We start from the raw sequence: 13,875 nt of genomic DNA on the forward strand, positions 1-13,875 counted from the left end.
CTAATCAGTAAAGCTGTTAAACTTGCAATAATATTTCACTGATGTGTACCAGAACGTTGCAAGTTATAAAATTTCCAATTTAATTTTACTGCATCCCTGAAGCTGTAGTAATTAGAAGACAAACTCACAGTGAAGATGTTTATAGCTTCAGGGGTGATAATTTTGAACCTGTCCTGCAGGTCACTTCTGTCCTCAAGTTTCCCTGATTTGACAGCTGCCTGTAGACTCAGGATTTTATTGTAATACAGCAGCAACTCGTCATTCATTCTATGGGAGCAGATGTAGATGACGCTTACATTGGCATCTAAAAATCACAGGCACAATGTTAATTACTGGTATAAAGGTAAAAGACATTACGAACTCTGGCATCAGATTGATGTTGCACAGTTTAAAATAAAAAGCATATCCAAAAGCCACATTCAAGTTAATTTAGATTGGTTTTGTACAGATCTTAGCAATTTAAGTGGCTTTTTGTACTTTAGCATTTCTCTAAAGAAAAGATAAATAACACCACCACCAAAAAAACAGACACAATAATTCCTTCAGAAGGAGGGCTGTGAGGTACCATGGAAGTGTACTTTCAAATAATACGTAGGGATTTAGCCCCAGAACTCCTATTAATATCAGTGGGATTTGCATACTGATTTAAAAATTTATCCCATTAACTTTAGAAAATTATAAAACAGAACTGTTAACTTTCGAAAGCTGATGAAATTGCAATTTCTTATGCTGCCTGGACTTGGCAAGGCCAATTTAGGGAACGTTCTGTCCAAATAAATGGTCTGATTATGACCATAGCAATGATTATTTCAGGAAAGCAACCTTTTCCTTTCTCCATTCCCAAAGAGGAGTATATTACTTAAATAGGACATCTAGTGATTCTTGGTTTAAAGGAAACACTATCTTAATTTAACTGTTCTCCTTCTCAAGATGTGCTTCTTATTATATGCATAGAAAGAAATCCTAATTAAATATCCCATCCGAATGGAATAGTGAGAAGAGATTACCCCCACTCCAGGCTGCAGAATATTTTAGGGAGTATGTACAGGAAATCAGCAGCCAGTGGAGTCACCCATTCATTTGTAAAATAACTGACTGATCAGTAGGGGCAAAGCACTTGGCTGGACATGGAAGGAGATAACAGAATCAAAGCAACTGAGATGCTGCCTGTGAGGAGCAACCATTTCACATGTATAAACAGCTGTAAAACATGGTGGAGGGTGGTGGACACAAGACACATGCAGACCAGGTGCCCAGGGAAGGTTGGAGGAGGGAGCACTGTAAAATGTTTCCTTGGTCAGGTAGGGCTGAGAAGAGATTTTAAGACTCCTCTGTTCAGTTTAGCAGAGTATCCAGAGCATAGACTGATTAAATGCTTGCTCAGCTTTCTAGGAGTCTGGGCATATTATTTAACCTTTCTAAGCATTGCTTTCTTCATCTGTAAAATGGGGAATAAAGTCACCTGGGGCACAGAGTTTTGGAGAGTATGAAATGAAAGAATATATATAAAGCACCTGGTGCAGTATCTGGCACATAATAGGTGCTCAGCAGACAGTACAGATACACCAATCTGCTCCACAGCCCACCCTGACTAGGCCAGCTAACAGTGGTTCCACACCCCACCTTCCACACTTGTGCTCCTTTTAACTAGTGCCTCAAGACTTAACACGATGGAGTAGTGTCCCCTCCTGTTCCATCCTGTTGTTCCAAATCTTTCAATCTTGTCCGTCCAAACTCTTTAAAGGCAAGGTGTATACTTTTCATATAATCCCCCATGCCCTGGTACAATGTCAAGTATGCAGGAGCCACTCAATAAATACTTGTGAGCTGACCAAAAGGATCTGGGAGAATGGAGAGATTCGGGAACTGGAAAGTCTTACACAATTAGTGAGATCCATGGCATGCAGGAGAAATCTGTTCTGGAGAAGAGCATCTTGTGGCTAGAAGCATTGTCTTCTGAACTGGCCCAGAGCTGGGCCCAGAGTAGGTGCTCCATAAATGTAAATATTTAAGTGGCTCCTATTTAATGTTGAAACCACATTGTCACATGAACCTCAAAATAAATTAACTGAGGAGACAGTAGTTAAATAACTTGTATCCAACTGCTGAATGATCAAATTCGTTATCCGAAATCTTGTGTTTTCAAGAAGAGACTAGTGTCTTACTAAACTAGTGGTCTTTAAAACCAAATTAGTATTTTTTTAAGTATTAAAAAAAGGACACAAAAAGTAAACAACAAGAATAACTTAATAAAATCTACATAGCAGAAGAAAACTAAATTTTTCTTGGGAAGAAATTTCTGGGTTATAAATGATAACAAATCATGTTGCTAATTTTACCTTTCCTGTTCATTTCTGGTAAAGGAATACTATAATCACTAACAGGAATATCCAGTATTAGGCTGGTTTGATTGTGAATCAACAAATGTTCAAAATTAATTGACAGGTGATTTTGGAAAGGAATTAAGAAGAAGATGAAGATTGTTTTGACTGTTAGTCAGTAGTCAATATCAGTCACCCTCTTGCTTAATTCATCTAGGAATTGAAGATACAAGCTGTTGAAGTCTCTCTACCTGATACCCTGACTTCACAGCCAGTATCCAAACAAGTCTTAATGTGATCAGATTACCTTTGTTTCCCCTGAATAAGAAGAAAAATCAACACCCTTTACTAGCAATTAATGGAATTTAAAGAAAGATAATAATTTATTCTTCCATAAAATTATCACTAATTTTCTTAGTTTCTTCATATTTTTATTTCACAAGCAAGTACTTTTTCTATTTTCTCACTTACTTCTACACTTTTATTACTTCTCTTGAAGAGGTTTTAGGATTGCATTGTTATCAAGAAGATAGTGTACCAAGAAAAGGCATTTGGTTCATAATCTCTCAGAAATGTTCATCTTAGCAAAATTTTCCATTGCAGATAGACATAGACTGAATTATTGAATTATTTAAAATAGAAGCCTAATACTCTTAAGTCTTCTCATTATTAATAAGAATCCTTTGTAAGGAAATTCTTTGGTGATGGTTTGGACTATATATAGAAAGGTATATAAAAAGCTAAAGAAAAAAATTAATCAAATAAATTAGAGCAAAGTCTGCCCTCTGCTGCACTTCATTGGTTTCCACCCAGTCAGGTTTTTAGTTGAAATAGCTCAACACTAACAAATCAATCTTAAGTCATTAAATTTTTTTTTTGGTAAGGTTGAAAAACAACATTGGTGCCTAGATAATAGATTAAAGCAATTACCCTATTATTATTTTAGGACACTGTAAATTTCTAGTACTGATGTATTTTTGTTACCAAATGGCATTTATAAAATAATAATGATGCTGAAATATATATGAATCAGGTAAAGTATGTCATTCTAGGGAGCCAGCTAAATTGGTCATTGATAATTTAAAATTCTTCCTTGTTTTGCTTAAATAAGGGCCAAAGCAATTATATTTTAACAAAACAAAGAAGTTCTTATTTGGTAACTAAAAGATTCTAGTTTTCGTTTAACCCTGAATTTCTGGCCAGGACTTCCCACACTGATTCAATATTATTACTTAGGCTTTGAAACATTTATTCTTTAAACCGTGTCAAACCAAAGCCTAGAGTTCTTATATCCTTCCTTCCTGGCCCCTGGTTGGTGTCTGATTTAGAACTGACCAAACCAGTATCAGAACTTGACTTTTACAAAGATGTGTCTATCACTCAAGGTCTGTATTTCTAATAATTCCTTCCACTAGTCACTTCCTATTTTCTCATAACTAGATTATATATATTTAAATAAAACCTTCTTTTAAAAATCTATCTTCATTTCCCTCTTATTCTTATAATGAAAACAAAATGCTTTTCATTTCTGTTACCTTCCACTCATTCCTCAGATAATATAATAGACAATATTGACACAAATATATAATGTTGACTTCATTCACTGCCAGATTCAGTAAATGAAGAAGAGTTGGGGCTATAGGAGATAAATCCTTATTCAAACCTGCAGCAAAGAGAATTAGAAAACTACCCAAGTAAATTGGTTAAAATGTCATTTGTTTATTCAACTGACTTCACTATAAATCTGTTCTTTGAAACAAAACATTCAATTGCCCTGCAAGAAGATTAGAAGTCCAAGCCTTTTCCTTGTACAGAAAAAAAAGCAAAAAATGAACATTTAATCAACATCCACTGATAAACATTCCAAAGAGCCATTTGTGTAAAAGTATTTACTGTACCTAAGATGTCACACAGCCTCCCCAGCTGCATGTTCTGCTGCGTGTTGAAGTCGTCAATATTTTGTCGCACAGGCTGGGAATATCCTAAAAGGCAAACCAGATGTCAAAACCCAGAAAGAACAAGTCAACATGGCAAAAGGGCACACTAGGATTTCACAGTGTCATGGTCCACATTTCCAGGAAAGAATTGTCTCTGAAGCATCTCGCAGAAACAATCCAACTCCTAAGAATGAGGTCCTTGCTTCTCAGGGGATTAAGCATTAATTCTGGAAGATGTGCTGAGCAGCATATTCTACAACAGAGAGGTTCATATTTTTCAATATCAGCAAAGCTTCTGGGAATCAGGATTATAGAAACACGGGAAAAGTTTCGGAAATTTTAACATGAATGTTCAAAAGAGCACGTAAGAAAGTTATGCTCAGGTTTAAAAACTATATTGGCTTTTTGGTTTTTTGCCTTTTATTTTTATTTTTTTAACATCTTTATTGGAGTATAATTGCTTTACATTGTGGTGTTAGCTGCTGCTGTATAACAAAGTGAATTAGCTATACGTATACATATATCCCCATATCCCCTCCCTCTTGCGTCTCCCTCCCACCCTCCCTCTCCCACCCCTCTAGGTGGTCACAAAGCAGAGCTGGTCTCCCTGTGCTATGCAGCTGCTTCCCACTAGCTATCTATTTTGCACTTGGTAGTGTATATATGTCCATGCCACTCTCTCACTTTGTCCCAGCTTACCCTTCCCCCTCCCTGTGTCCTCAAGTCCATTCTCCACGTCTGTCTTTATTCCTGTCCTGCCCCTATGTTCTTCAGAACCTTTTTTTTTTTTTAGATTCCATATATATGTGTTAGCATACAGTATTTGCTTTTCTCTTTCTGACTTACTTCACTCTGTATGACAGACTCTAGGTTCATCCACCTAACTACAAATAACTTAATTTTGTTTTTTTTATGGCTGAGTAATATTCCATTGTATATATGTGCCACATCTTCTTTATCTATTCATCTGTCGATGGACACTTAGGTTGCTTCCAATGTCCTGGATATTGTAAATAGTGCTGCAATGAACACTGTGGTACATGACTCCTTTTGAATTATGGTTTTCTCAGGGTATATGCCCCGTGGTGGGATTTCTGGGTCGTATGGGAGTTCTAATTTTAGTTTTTTAAGGAACCTCCATACTGTTCTCCATAGTGGCTGTATCAATTTACATTCCCACCAAGAATGTGTAGGAGGGTTCCCTTTTCTCCACACCCTCTCCAGCATTTATTGTTTGTAGATTTTTTATTTTTTATTTTTTGGCTGCGTTGGCTCTTCATTGCTGCACGCGGGCTTTCTCTAGTTGCAGTGAGCAGGGGCTGCTCTTTGTTGTAGTGCGTGGGCTTCTCATTGCAGTGGCTTCTCTTGTTGTGGAGCATGGGCTCTAGGCACATGGGCTTCAGTAGTTGTGGCGCTCGGGCTCAGTAGTTGTGGTGCACGGGCTTAGTTTCTCCATGGCATGTGGGATCTTCCTGGACCAGGGCTCAAACCCATGTCCCCTGCATTGGCAGGCGGATTCTTAACCACTGTGCCACCAGGGAAGTCCTGTAGATTTTTTGATGATGGCCATTCTGACGGTGTGAGGTGATACCTCATTGTAGCTTTGATTTGCATTTCTCTAATGATTAGTGATGTTGCGTATCCTTTCATGTGTTTGCTGGCAATCTGTATATCTTCTTTGGAGAAATGTCTATTTAGGTCTTCTGCCCATTTTTGGATTGGGTTGTTTGTTTTTTTGATATTGAGCTACATGAGCTGCTTGTATATTTTGGAGATTAATCCTTTGTCAGTTGCTTCGTTTGCGAATATTTTCTCCCATTCTGAGGGTTGTCCTCTGCTTCTTATGCGGCATTTTGAAGATGTGTCCTGGAATCACTCTCAACTGACACACAGATTTCAGATAAAACTCTTGCTGTTGCGAATATGTATTTAAGTAATTCTAAATACTAAAGAAATATGCTTCTGTTCACACAGTCAAAAGATCTTTTAATGTTAAAGGACAATAAAGGTTAGTGCAGTTACTTTGTCAGTACTAATGAAAGCCCCACCATTTTCCTTCATGTCCATTGGAACAGCAGAAGGAAAACACACATGGATTTACTACTGTCCCTAAATCAACAGCAGCGGCAACACTTTCTGCTATTGCAGGGGTTAAAATAAAAAATGAACGTGGACCAAAACATGAACTTAAAAGGCATGCATACTCACAAGCAGTATAATTGCTTATATGAAATTCAGCAACTGTAGGTGTAACTTTAAAAAAAATAAAATTGCTTTTCACATTTTGAATAGATGCTTCAATGCCTCCTTGTGGTTAGTGAGCCCAAACACATGTTTCAAGTTAAACTGCTATAGATAAAGTGATTTTAAATACTACATCTTTGAGGTGTGACACAGATTTCCTTTTCAGAATAAGGAAAACTATAGCAATTCAGGCAACAGGGCTTCAGATCAATGAACTCTGATAATTGGCTCTTTGCTTTGATGTTAGTGTTTAAACACTAGACAATGTCTGGAAATTAAATGAGTTTACAATCCATCTAAAAGTCTCCCTCTTGCTTTATGCAGATGAACTTAAGAACTAAAAAGGCAGAAGGATACGTAGGCTGTTTGAATTATTTTTGAAAAATTATTAATTTCTAAAATAATTTTGGGAACTCATCCACATATGAAAGTTAATATAGATAGCTACAAACAATGCCATCTTGATGTGTGGTTGCAATATTGTAACTCTTGGGATTTTGCCTATGTATAATTCTGTCTATACTCAGATAAGTGTTTAGGAAGATGTATTGTGAATAACATATATCAAGACTATAAGAAGGCAGGAAAATGCCTAGAGAATAAAGTATGATTAAGAAAAGTACATTAATCATTCTATGAACGTATTCTATGAACGCATTTCATTTCAGAAGTAAAGATAAAAGGCAGTGTGAGATGGCTCATTAAAATGATGTCCAATTTAAAATATAAAGGATGTCTGATCACTTTGTTGCCACATATGCAGCATGTGAGTAAGTCCGTGTTTCAATCAATTACTCGAGGTCAGTTTTCCAACAAATTACTTAGTACCTCTATTACCCTGATCAAGGATGCATATAAATCCACCTGCCAATGCTGGGGACACGGGTTTGAGTCATGGTCTGGGAAGATCCCACATGTCGTGGAGCAACTAAGCCCGTGCACCACAACTACTGAGCCTGCACTCTAGAGCCCATGAGCCACAACTACTGCACCCGTGTGCCACAGCTACTGAAGCCTGCGAGCCTAGAGCGCGTGCTCCGCAACAAGAGAAGCCACCGCAACGAGAAGCCCGTGCACCGCAATGAAGAGGAGCCCCCACTCACTGCAACTGGAGAAAGCCTGCACGCAGCAACGAAGACCCAATTATGATTATGCAGGATTATGATAAAACTGGTTACTCAGTTAACCCTACAAGTAGACGCATTTTAAAGAACTGTATGTTAATCTCAGAACATTATTATAGAGGATCATATGAAGCAAAAAATAGAAAAACATTTTGTAAACCGTAAAGTGCTGTGTAAACAGAAGATATTTTAATGTCACAAGCTATGTGCACTTCCAAAGCTTGTAACAGCAACAGCAAATTCTGTCACAAGCAACAGATCATTCCACATGAGCAAGATACAATGCAAGGCACATTGCTATCAGCAGAGCAGAAGTTAGGAGTCAATTTTTTTTAAAGTCAGATTTATTCTTATGTTTTGTACATCCACAAAATACAAGTGTTGATTCCTGGGTGGAAGACCTCATCGATGCTGGCAGCATATATTAAATACAACAGTGACTTAACCAGGAAACTGTCAAGAAGGATGTTGTGGCCTTGGGGAGTTCAGCAGACATGCCCAGTGGAATATAATACACTTTGGAATATAATTTCGAATATAATCTACAAAGACATGGATATATCAAAGGTGAGACTATAACACCAGAGGAGTTTTGAGAAACCATCTACTTCAACCTTGTCCCGTTATAGATAAGGAAATTCAGAACAAGTGCCTTGTTTCTTGTCCAAGATAATGTAAACCTACAAATTATTATGTAGTTCAACTACTACATCTTTAGCTCTTGTGACAAATATGGTTATGTCAAGCAAGAGAGAAGACGACTCTCCAAGAGTGAGCAGAGAACTCCAGAAGGGACAGAGGGCCTTTGCCTCTTTTCCCACTTTTATTGTTTTAAATTAATTTTTATTTATTTTATTTTATTTTTTTTGCGGTACGCGGGCCTCTCATTGCTGCGGCCTCTCCCGCCACGGAGCACAGGCTCCGGACGCACAGGCTCAGCGGCCATGGCTCACGGGCCCAGCCACTCCGCGGCATGTGGGATCCTCCCAGACCGGAGCACGAACCCATGTCCCCCGCATTGGCAGGCGGACTTCCAACCACTGCGCCACCAGGGAAGCCCCTAAATTAATTTTTATGGGAGTATAGTTGATTTCTTTTCCCACTTTCATTTCCATTTGTTGTGTCAGACAGAATAGTGGCCATCCAAAGATGTCCACGTTCTAATCCCCAGAAACTGTGAATATGCTAAGTTACATGGCAAAGGGGAAATAAAGTTGCAGATGGAATTAAGGTTGCTAATCAGCTGACCTTAAAATAAGGAGGTGCTCATGGATTATTGGGCTGGACCCAGTGTCATCATAAAAGTCCTTATAAGTGGTGGAGGGAGGCAGACTACAGAAGGGACTACAGAAGACAGGCACAGAGATGCCATGTTGCTGCCTTTAAAGATGGAGGAAGGGGGCCCCAGGCTTTCCCTGTTCATTCCTTTGTGGGTGGCTTCTAGAAGCTGGAAAGAGTGAGAAAACAGGTTCTCCCCTAGAGCCTCCAGGAAGGAATGCAGCCCTGCCCACACCTTGATTTTAGCCCCTTTCATACTTCTGAACTACAAAATTATTGCTGTAAGGTAACAAATGTATATTGTTTTAAGCCGCTAAGCTTGTGGTATCTGGTCAGAGGGCATTAGAAAACTATTATGACTGTCTACCTTCCCTTACTCCCAATAAGTACCACCACCCAGACATTCTACTCCTCTTTCACCCGTAATTGAAAGATGGGGGATGGGGGACTGAGGCCCATAATCAGAGTTCAGAATAAGCACTCAATAAATATTGTTGTTTTACTATTTCTTTCCTAACCTCAGCTGAGCGTGACTTAAATTCTAAAAGGAACCTCACTGAAATGTAGAGAAATTATTATTATTACGTGCGCAAATTATTTGAGCTATCAAAGTACTGTTCTTCTAGCTTATGGAGCTGATTGGCTCTAATCACCATCAGGTGTGCCTGACCACCCTTTACTAAGAAGGTTCTCAGTCTCCCCTCACTGTCATTCTCTGGCACCCTCTCTTCACCACACTTTTCTCATTTTGTCATTACAGGTTTCTTTGCTGGCTTGTTTACTTGTTTGTTGTACATTTCTCCTCCCCATTGCATCACTCTGGCTCCTGTAGCCAGACTGTAAGCTCCACTGGAGCAGGAACGCTGTGATATCGCCAGTCAAATGAGTCAATGAAATGTGCCTGAAGAGCGTACTCAAAGAATCTGTCTTTTAAATTCTTAGCCCTTTCTCTCTTGTGTTTTCATCGTTCCCTCCTCTCCTCTCAACACTCATGAAATTGGGTTCTCTGATCTGGAGAACTTCTGGGGAATTCAAAGAGTGGTAAGTGGGATTTGTAGCTTTTTATAGGTCCTCATCAGCATAGAATAAAACAGCACTGGCATAAAGGGGCACTTTCTCTTATCACTATAGAGAGGGATGCAGCTTCTTTCCTTATGCCACCTTCATCACCTGCAAAATATTCATAGTTTGATAGAATGTTCCATCTTTCCTCAAAATATTATTGCCTGGGACTTCCATGGTGGCACAGTGGTTAAGAATCTGCCTGCCAATACAGGGGACATGGGTTCCAGCCCTGGTCAGGGAAGATCCCACATGCCACAGAGCAACTGAGCCTGTGCACCACAGCTACTGAGCCTGCGCTCTAGAGCCTGCAAGCCGCAACTACTGAGCCCACGTGCCACAACTACTGAAGCCTGTGCGCCTAGAGCCCGTGTTCCGCAACAAGAGAAGCCACCACAATGAGAAGCCTGTGCACCGCAACAAAGAGTAGCCCCCGCTCGCCGCAACTAGAGAAAGCCTGTGCGCAGCAATGGAGACCCAACGCAGCCAAAAATAAATAAATAAATTTAAAAAATATTATTGCCTCTGCTTCACACTGAAGAAGGGTACCTGGGTGCTGTCTCTCTGAAGTTATCCAACTACCATACTTTTGGTCTTCTGTTGAACCAAGGATGCTCATTAATGGTTACTGGCTACCGTTTCTCCATCCTCATTTCTGCCTTCATCTCCTTTCCCATCCCTATCCCCACTCCCACACAAACTCTTATCAGATGATGCTAATTGCCTCTTTGCAACCCAGTAAACAAGTCCTGCTAGGATTGGCTTTTCTTTCACAGCAACTGCAGAAACCTAAGAACATGAGCAAGGCCATGCTCAGTGACCATGCCTCCTTGGGATTGTGGGTGCTTCTGTGACATGCCCCTGCCGTTGCAGTAAAATCAAGTGCTCTTGAACCCTGCTTGTTACTCTGTGGTTGACTCCTAGTTTATTTTGTCTCCAAGTCCTATTCCTTACAATGGTACCTAAGGCAGAGAAGGGGTTAATAACAGATTTCCAGTTACCACATAGTTGTCATTCATCCGATCACCCTGGCCTGAGATGGTAGTCATCCATGCCTCAGTCTGATGGACTGGAGCAGTGGTTCTTAACCTTTTCCCCATTTGGATACATGTGATGGGTAACGTTCAAATGCATCACACACTCCTAGGGGCATACGCAGGGTTACAATAGCAGTAGCTGTAACTCCATCCCTCTCTCTTCCACTCAAGAAAGCATACTGGATGCAAGCTGAGCAAGAGTGACATTATTTTAGAAATAATCTTGAATTGCTCCAATTCATAAAAAGTTAACCATTAGCTAACCTTTGGACTCTAATAGTAAAAATTTAGGGAACATGTGAACATACTTCACAAACGATTGCACATCAGCATACTGCAGTCATCTAGAGAAATGTGATCTAGGCATTATGGTTTTAATTACTTGTGCAAGTGTGAAAGCACAAGATACTGAGATAGGAAATAAGATACAGCAAGAGAGAGGCCTATCTGGGTTATTTATATAGTCCATCCAGTGCCAATTTGATGAAAATAAAACTGAGAGTTGTTTTTTGGGGGCTTCTGAGAAAAATTAGAGAAATTTGTGATGAGGACATAGAAAACACAGGACTTAACTCAAACCTTTGTTGAGTTTTGAAAACATTCTCAAACCAAACTGTCCAAATGGATTCTGTGTCGTTCTGAAAGCCTTTCCTTCAGAAGAGTGAAGACTTTCTCTTGTTCAAACTTTTTGTCTGCGACTGGCACAGCATTGCATGCAACTAAAGCCAGTGATTCTCAAAGAGTGGCTGGGGGACCCTCCAGAGGACTGGGGGCATGGAAGGTCAAAACTCTTTTCAGAATAATACTAAGATGACATTTCCCCTTTTCAGTGTTATCTTCCCACAAAATACAAAACGTTTATTGATTTCAGATTCCATATTGCAACTAACTCCTAAAAATTATCCTTGTTGAGTTTTGGTATAAAGTCAAAGAAGAATATACACAGTTATCTGAAAAGGCTGTAAAATATATAAAGTATATCTCCCTTTTCCAAATAGTTATCTGTGTGAGGCCAGGTTTTCTTCATATGCTTCAACCAAAACAACATATTGCAACAGATTGGATGCAGAAATAGATAGGAGGATCCAACTAACTTCTATTAAGAGATTTGCAAACTTGTCAACCAGTGCCGATCTTCTCACCAATTTTTTTTGTTTTGGAAAAGAAACGGTTTTTAAAAAATAAAAATGTTTTTTAGATGAACATTGGTAATGTGCTTACTATTGTTATTTTAAAATAAATTCAATATTTTTAAAGTTTCTCAGTTTTAGTTTCTAATGTGGTAAATATAGACAGATACAACCCTTGTAAACCAATGCTCTTTAGGGTCTTCAATTGTTGTTACAAGTGTAAATTTGAGGACCACTGAACACAAATTTTAATATTTTTTTATGAGAATGAAGGAGATGAAAATACTTATCTTAGTATAAGCAATACTTTTTTTAGATCATATCCTAATATTAATCATTTCATCAAAAGCCCAGGAGCTGGTGTCATTTGACACCCAGTTCAGTGCTGTTTCCGTATTTCATGGTACAACATCGATAGCTCAAGCTCAACTGGGTAATTTAATATTATAGGATCTTGGGGCCAACCGTGATCTAACCAGTGAATGAGTGTTGATTTGGATTACTTGGATGAATGCAACATGGATGAATAGAAATATGTTTTCATTTTAATTTGGGCTATAAAGAAATTTGGAAGTTTTAAATGTACTTTGTTCCTGATCCCCAAAGACCTGGATTTTCTGGAACTGCTGTCTGGGAGATCTTGGCAATATATCTGTTTCAAAGATCTAATGTGGCAATATCATAACTAAACTGAGGATTTCATCCTACTTGCCAAAATACATGTTGAAGACTGCAAAGATTTGACTGAAAGTCCTGATTTCCCAGCCCTGAGGTGGAAGCAACAGAATCTATCGCGTCTTTGAGTTGTCAACTCAAAATGGGAAAGTAGAAAGGGGTCAATGTGCTTGGAGGCACAGTAAAAATGTGATTCCAGATATAACCCTCTGGGCTCTGGTCCTCCACCCTGCCCCTGTTCACAAATGGAGGCGAGCACAGTTCTTACCCTCTGGTGAAAGGGAGTGGGGTTACGAAGGAATTGTCTCATGAGCATTTGGGGTATGGCAGTTGTGCATAAAAGTTAGTTTTTCTTTCTTTTAGGCTTTTGTGACAATACAGAGCAACAGAAAAACATTTTCATGAACCTTCTAATAACAGGATCCACAATTATGGAATGGAGTATCTTGGAGACCACGAACTGTGTTAACCCCAAGGATAATTTGCTGAAATAATGCTCAGTTGGAAAAAAAAAAAAAGAGGCTGAACTATATACATTCCTTTTTGCTATTAAATCAATTGGCAATGAAATAAAAGATCACATAGAGAAAAGAGGAAATCCCACCTCAATACATTCTCTATTTGTATTTTAAAGGAGGAAGAGAAGTGAGAGAGGAAAGTCATCACTGGGAGTTTAATTGGCTGGCAGCTGCCCCATATACCTGCTCACGGCACCAGAGCCCCATACTCGGCACATCTCATTTAATGTCAATATATTTTAAAATGCCACTGAGTTTAAGTGTAGTAACAAATGATGCATTGTAATAGAGAAGCACAGGGGTTAAATTAAAAGTGGAGGGGGCTTCCCTGGTGGCGCAGTGGTTGAGAGTCCGCCTGCCGAAGCAGGGGACATGGGTTCGTGCCCCGGTTCGGGAAGATCCCACATGCCGCGGAGTGGCTAGGCCCGTGAGCCATGGCCGCTGAGCCTGCGCATCCGGAGCCTGTGCTCCGCAACGGGAGAGGCCACAACAGTGAGAGGACCGCGTACCGCAAAAAAAAAAAAAAAAGTGGAGGAAGTAACTTGGGCA

The 13,875-nt window shown here is 39.4% G+C and overlaps 1 protein-coding gene across 2 annotated transcripts in view; it reads right to left on the minus strand.

Annotated features, from left to right (window-relative positions):
- IQCH (IQ motif containing H) overlaps nt 1-13,875 on the minus strand; it is a 99,712-nt gene that overhangs the window by 80,807 nt on the left and 5,030 nt on the right. For both annotated transcript variants that reach the window (XM_060095207.1, XM_060095206.1), the window contains exons 3-4: nt 4,220-4,303; nt 129-304 (exon numbers count right to left, since the gene is read on the minus strand). In XM_060095207.1, the coding sequence (XP_059951190.1) occupies nt 129-304; nt 4,220-4,303 (260 nt within the window). The remainder of the gene's footprint in view (nt 1-128; nt 305-4,219; nt 4,304-13,875) is intronic.

This window comes from Mesoplodon densirostris, chromosome 4 (genome assembly GCF_025265405.1).
Source record: "Mesoplodon densirostris isolate mMesDen1 chromosome 4, mMesDen1 primary haplotype, whole genome shotgun sequence".
NCBI classification, from domain to species: Eukaryota; Metazoa; Chordata; class Mammalia; order Artiodactyla; family Ziphiidae; genus Mesoplodon; species Mesoplodon densirostris.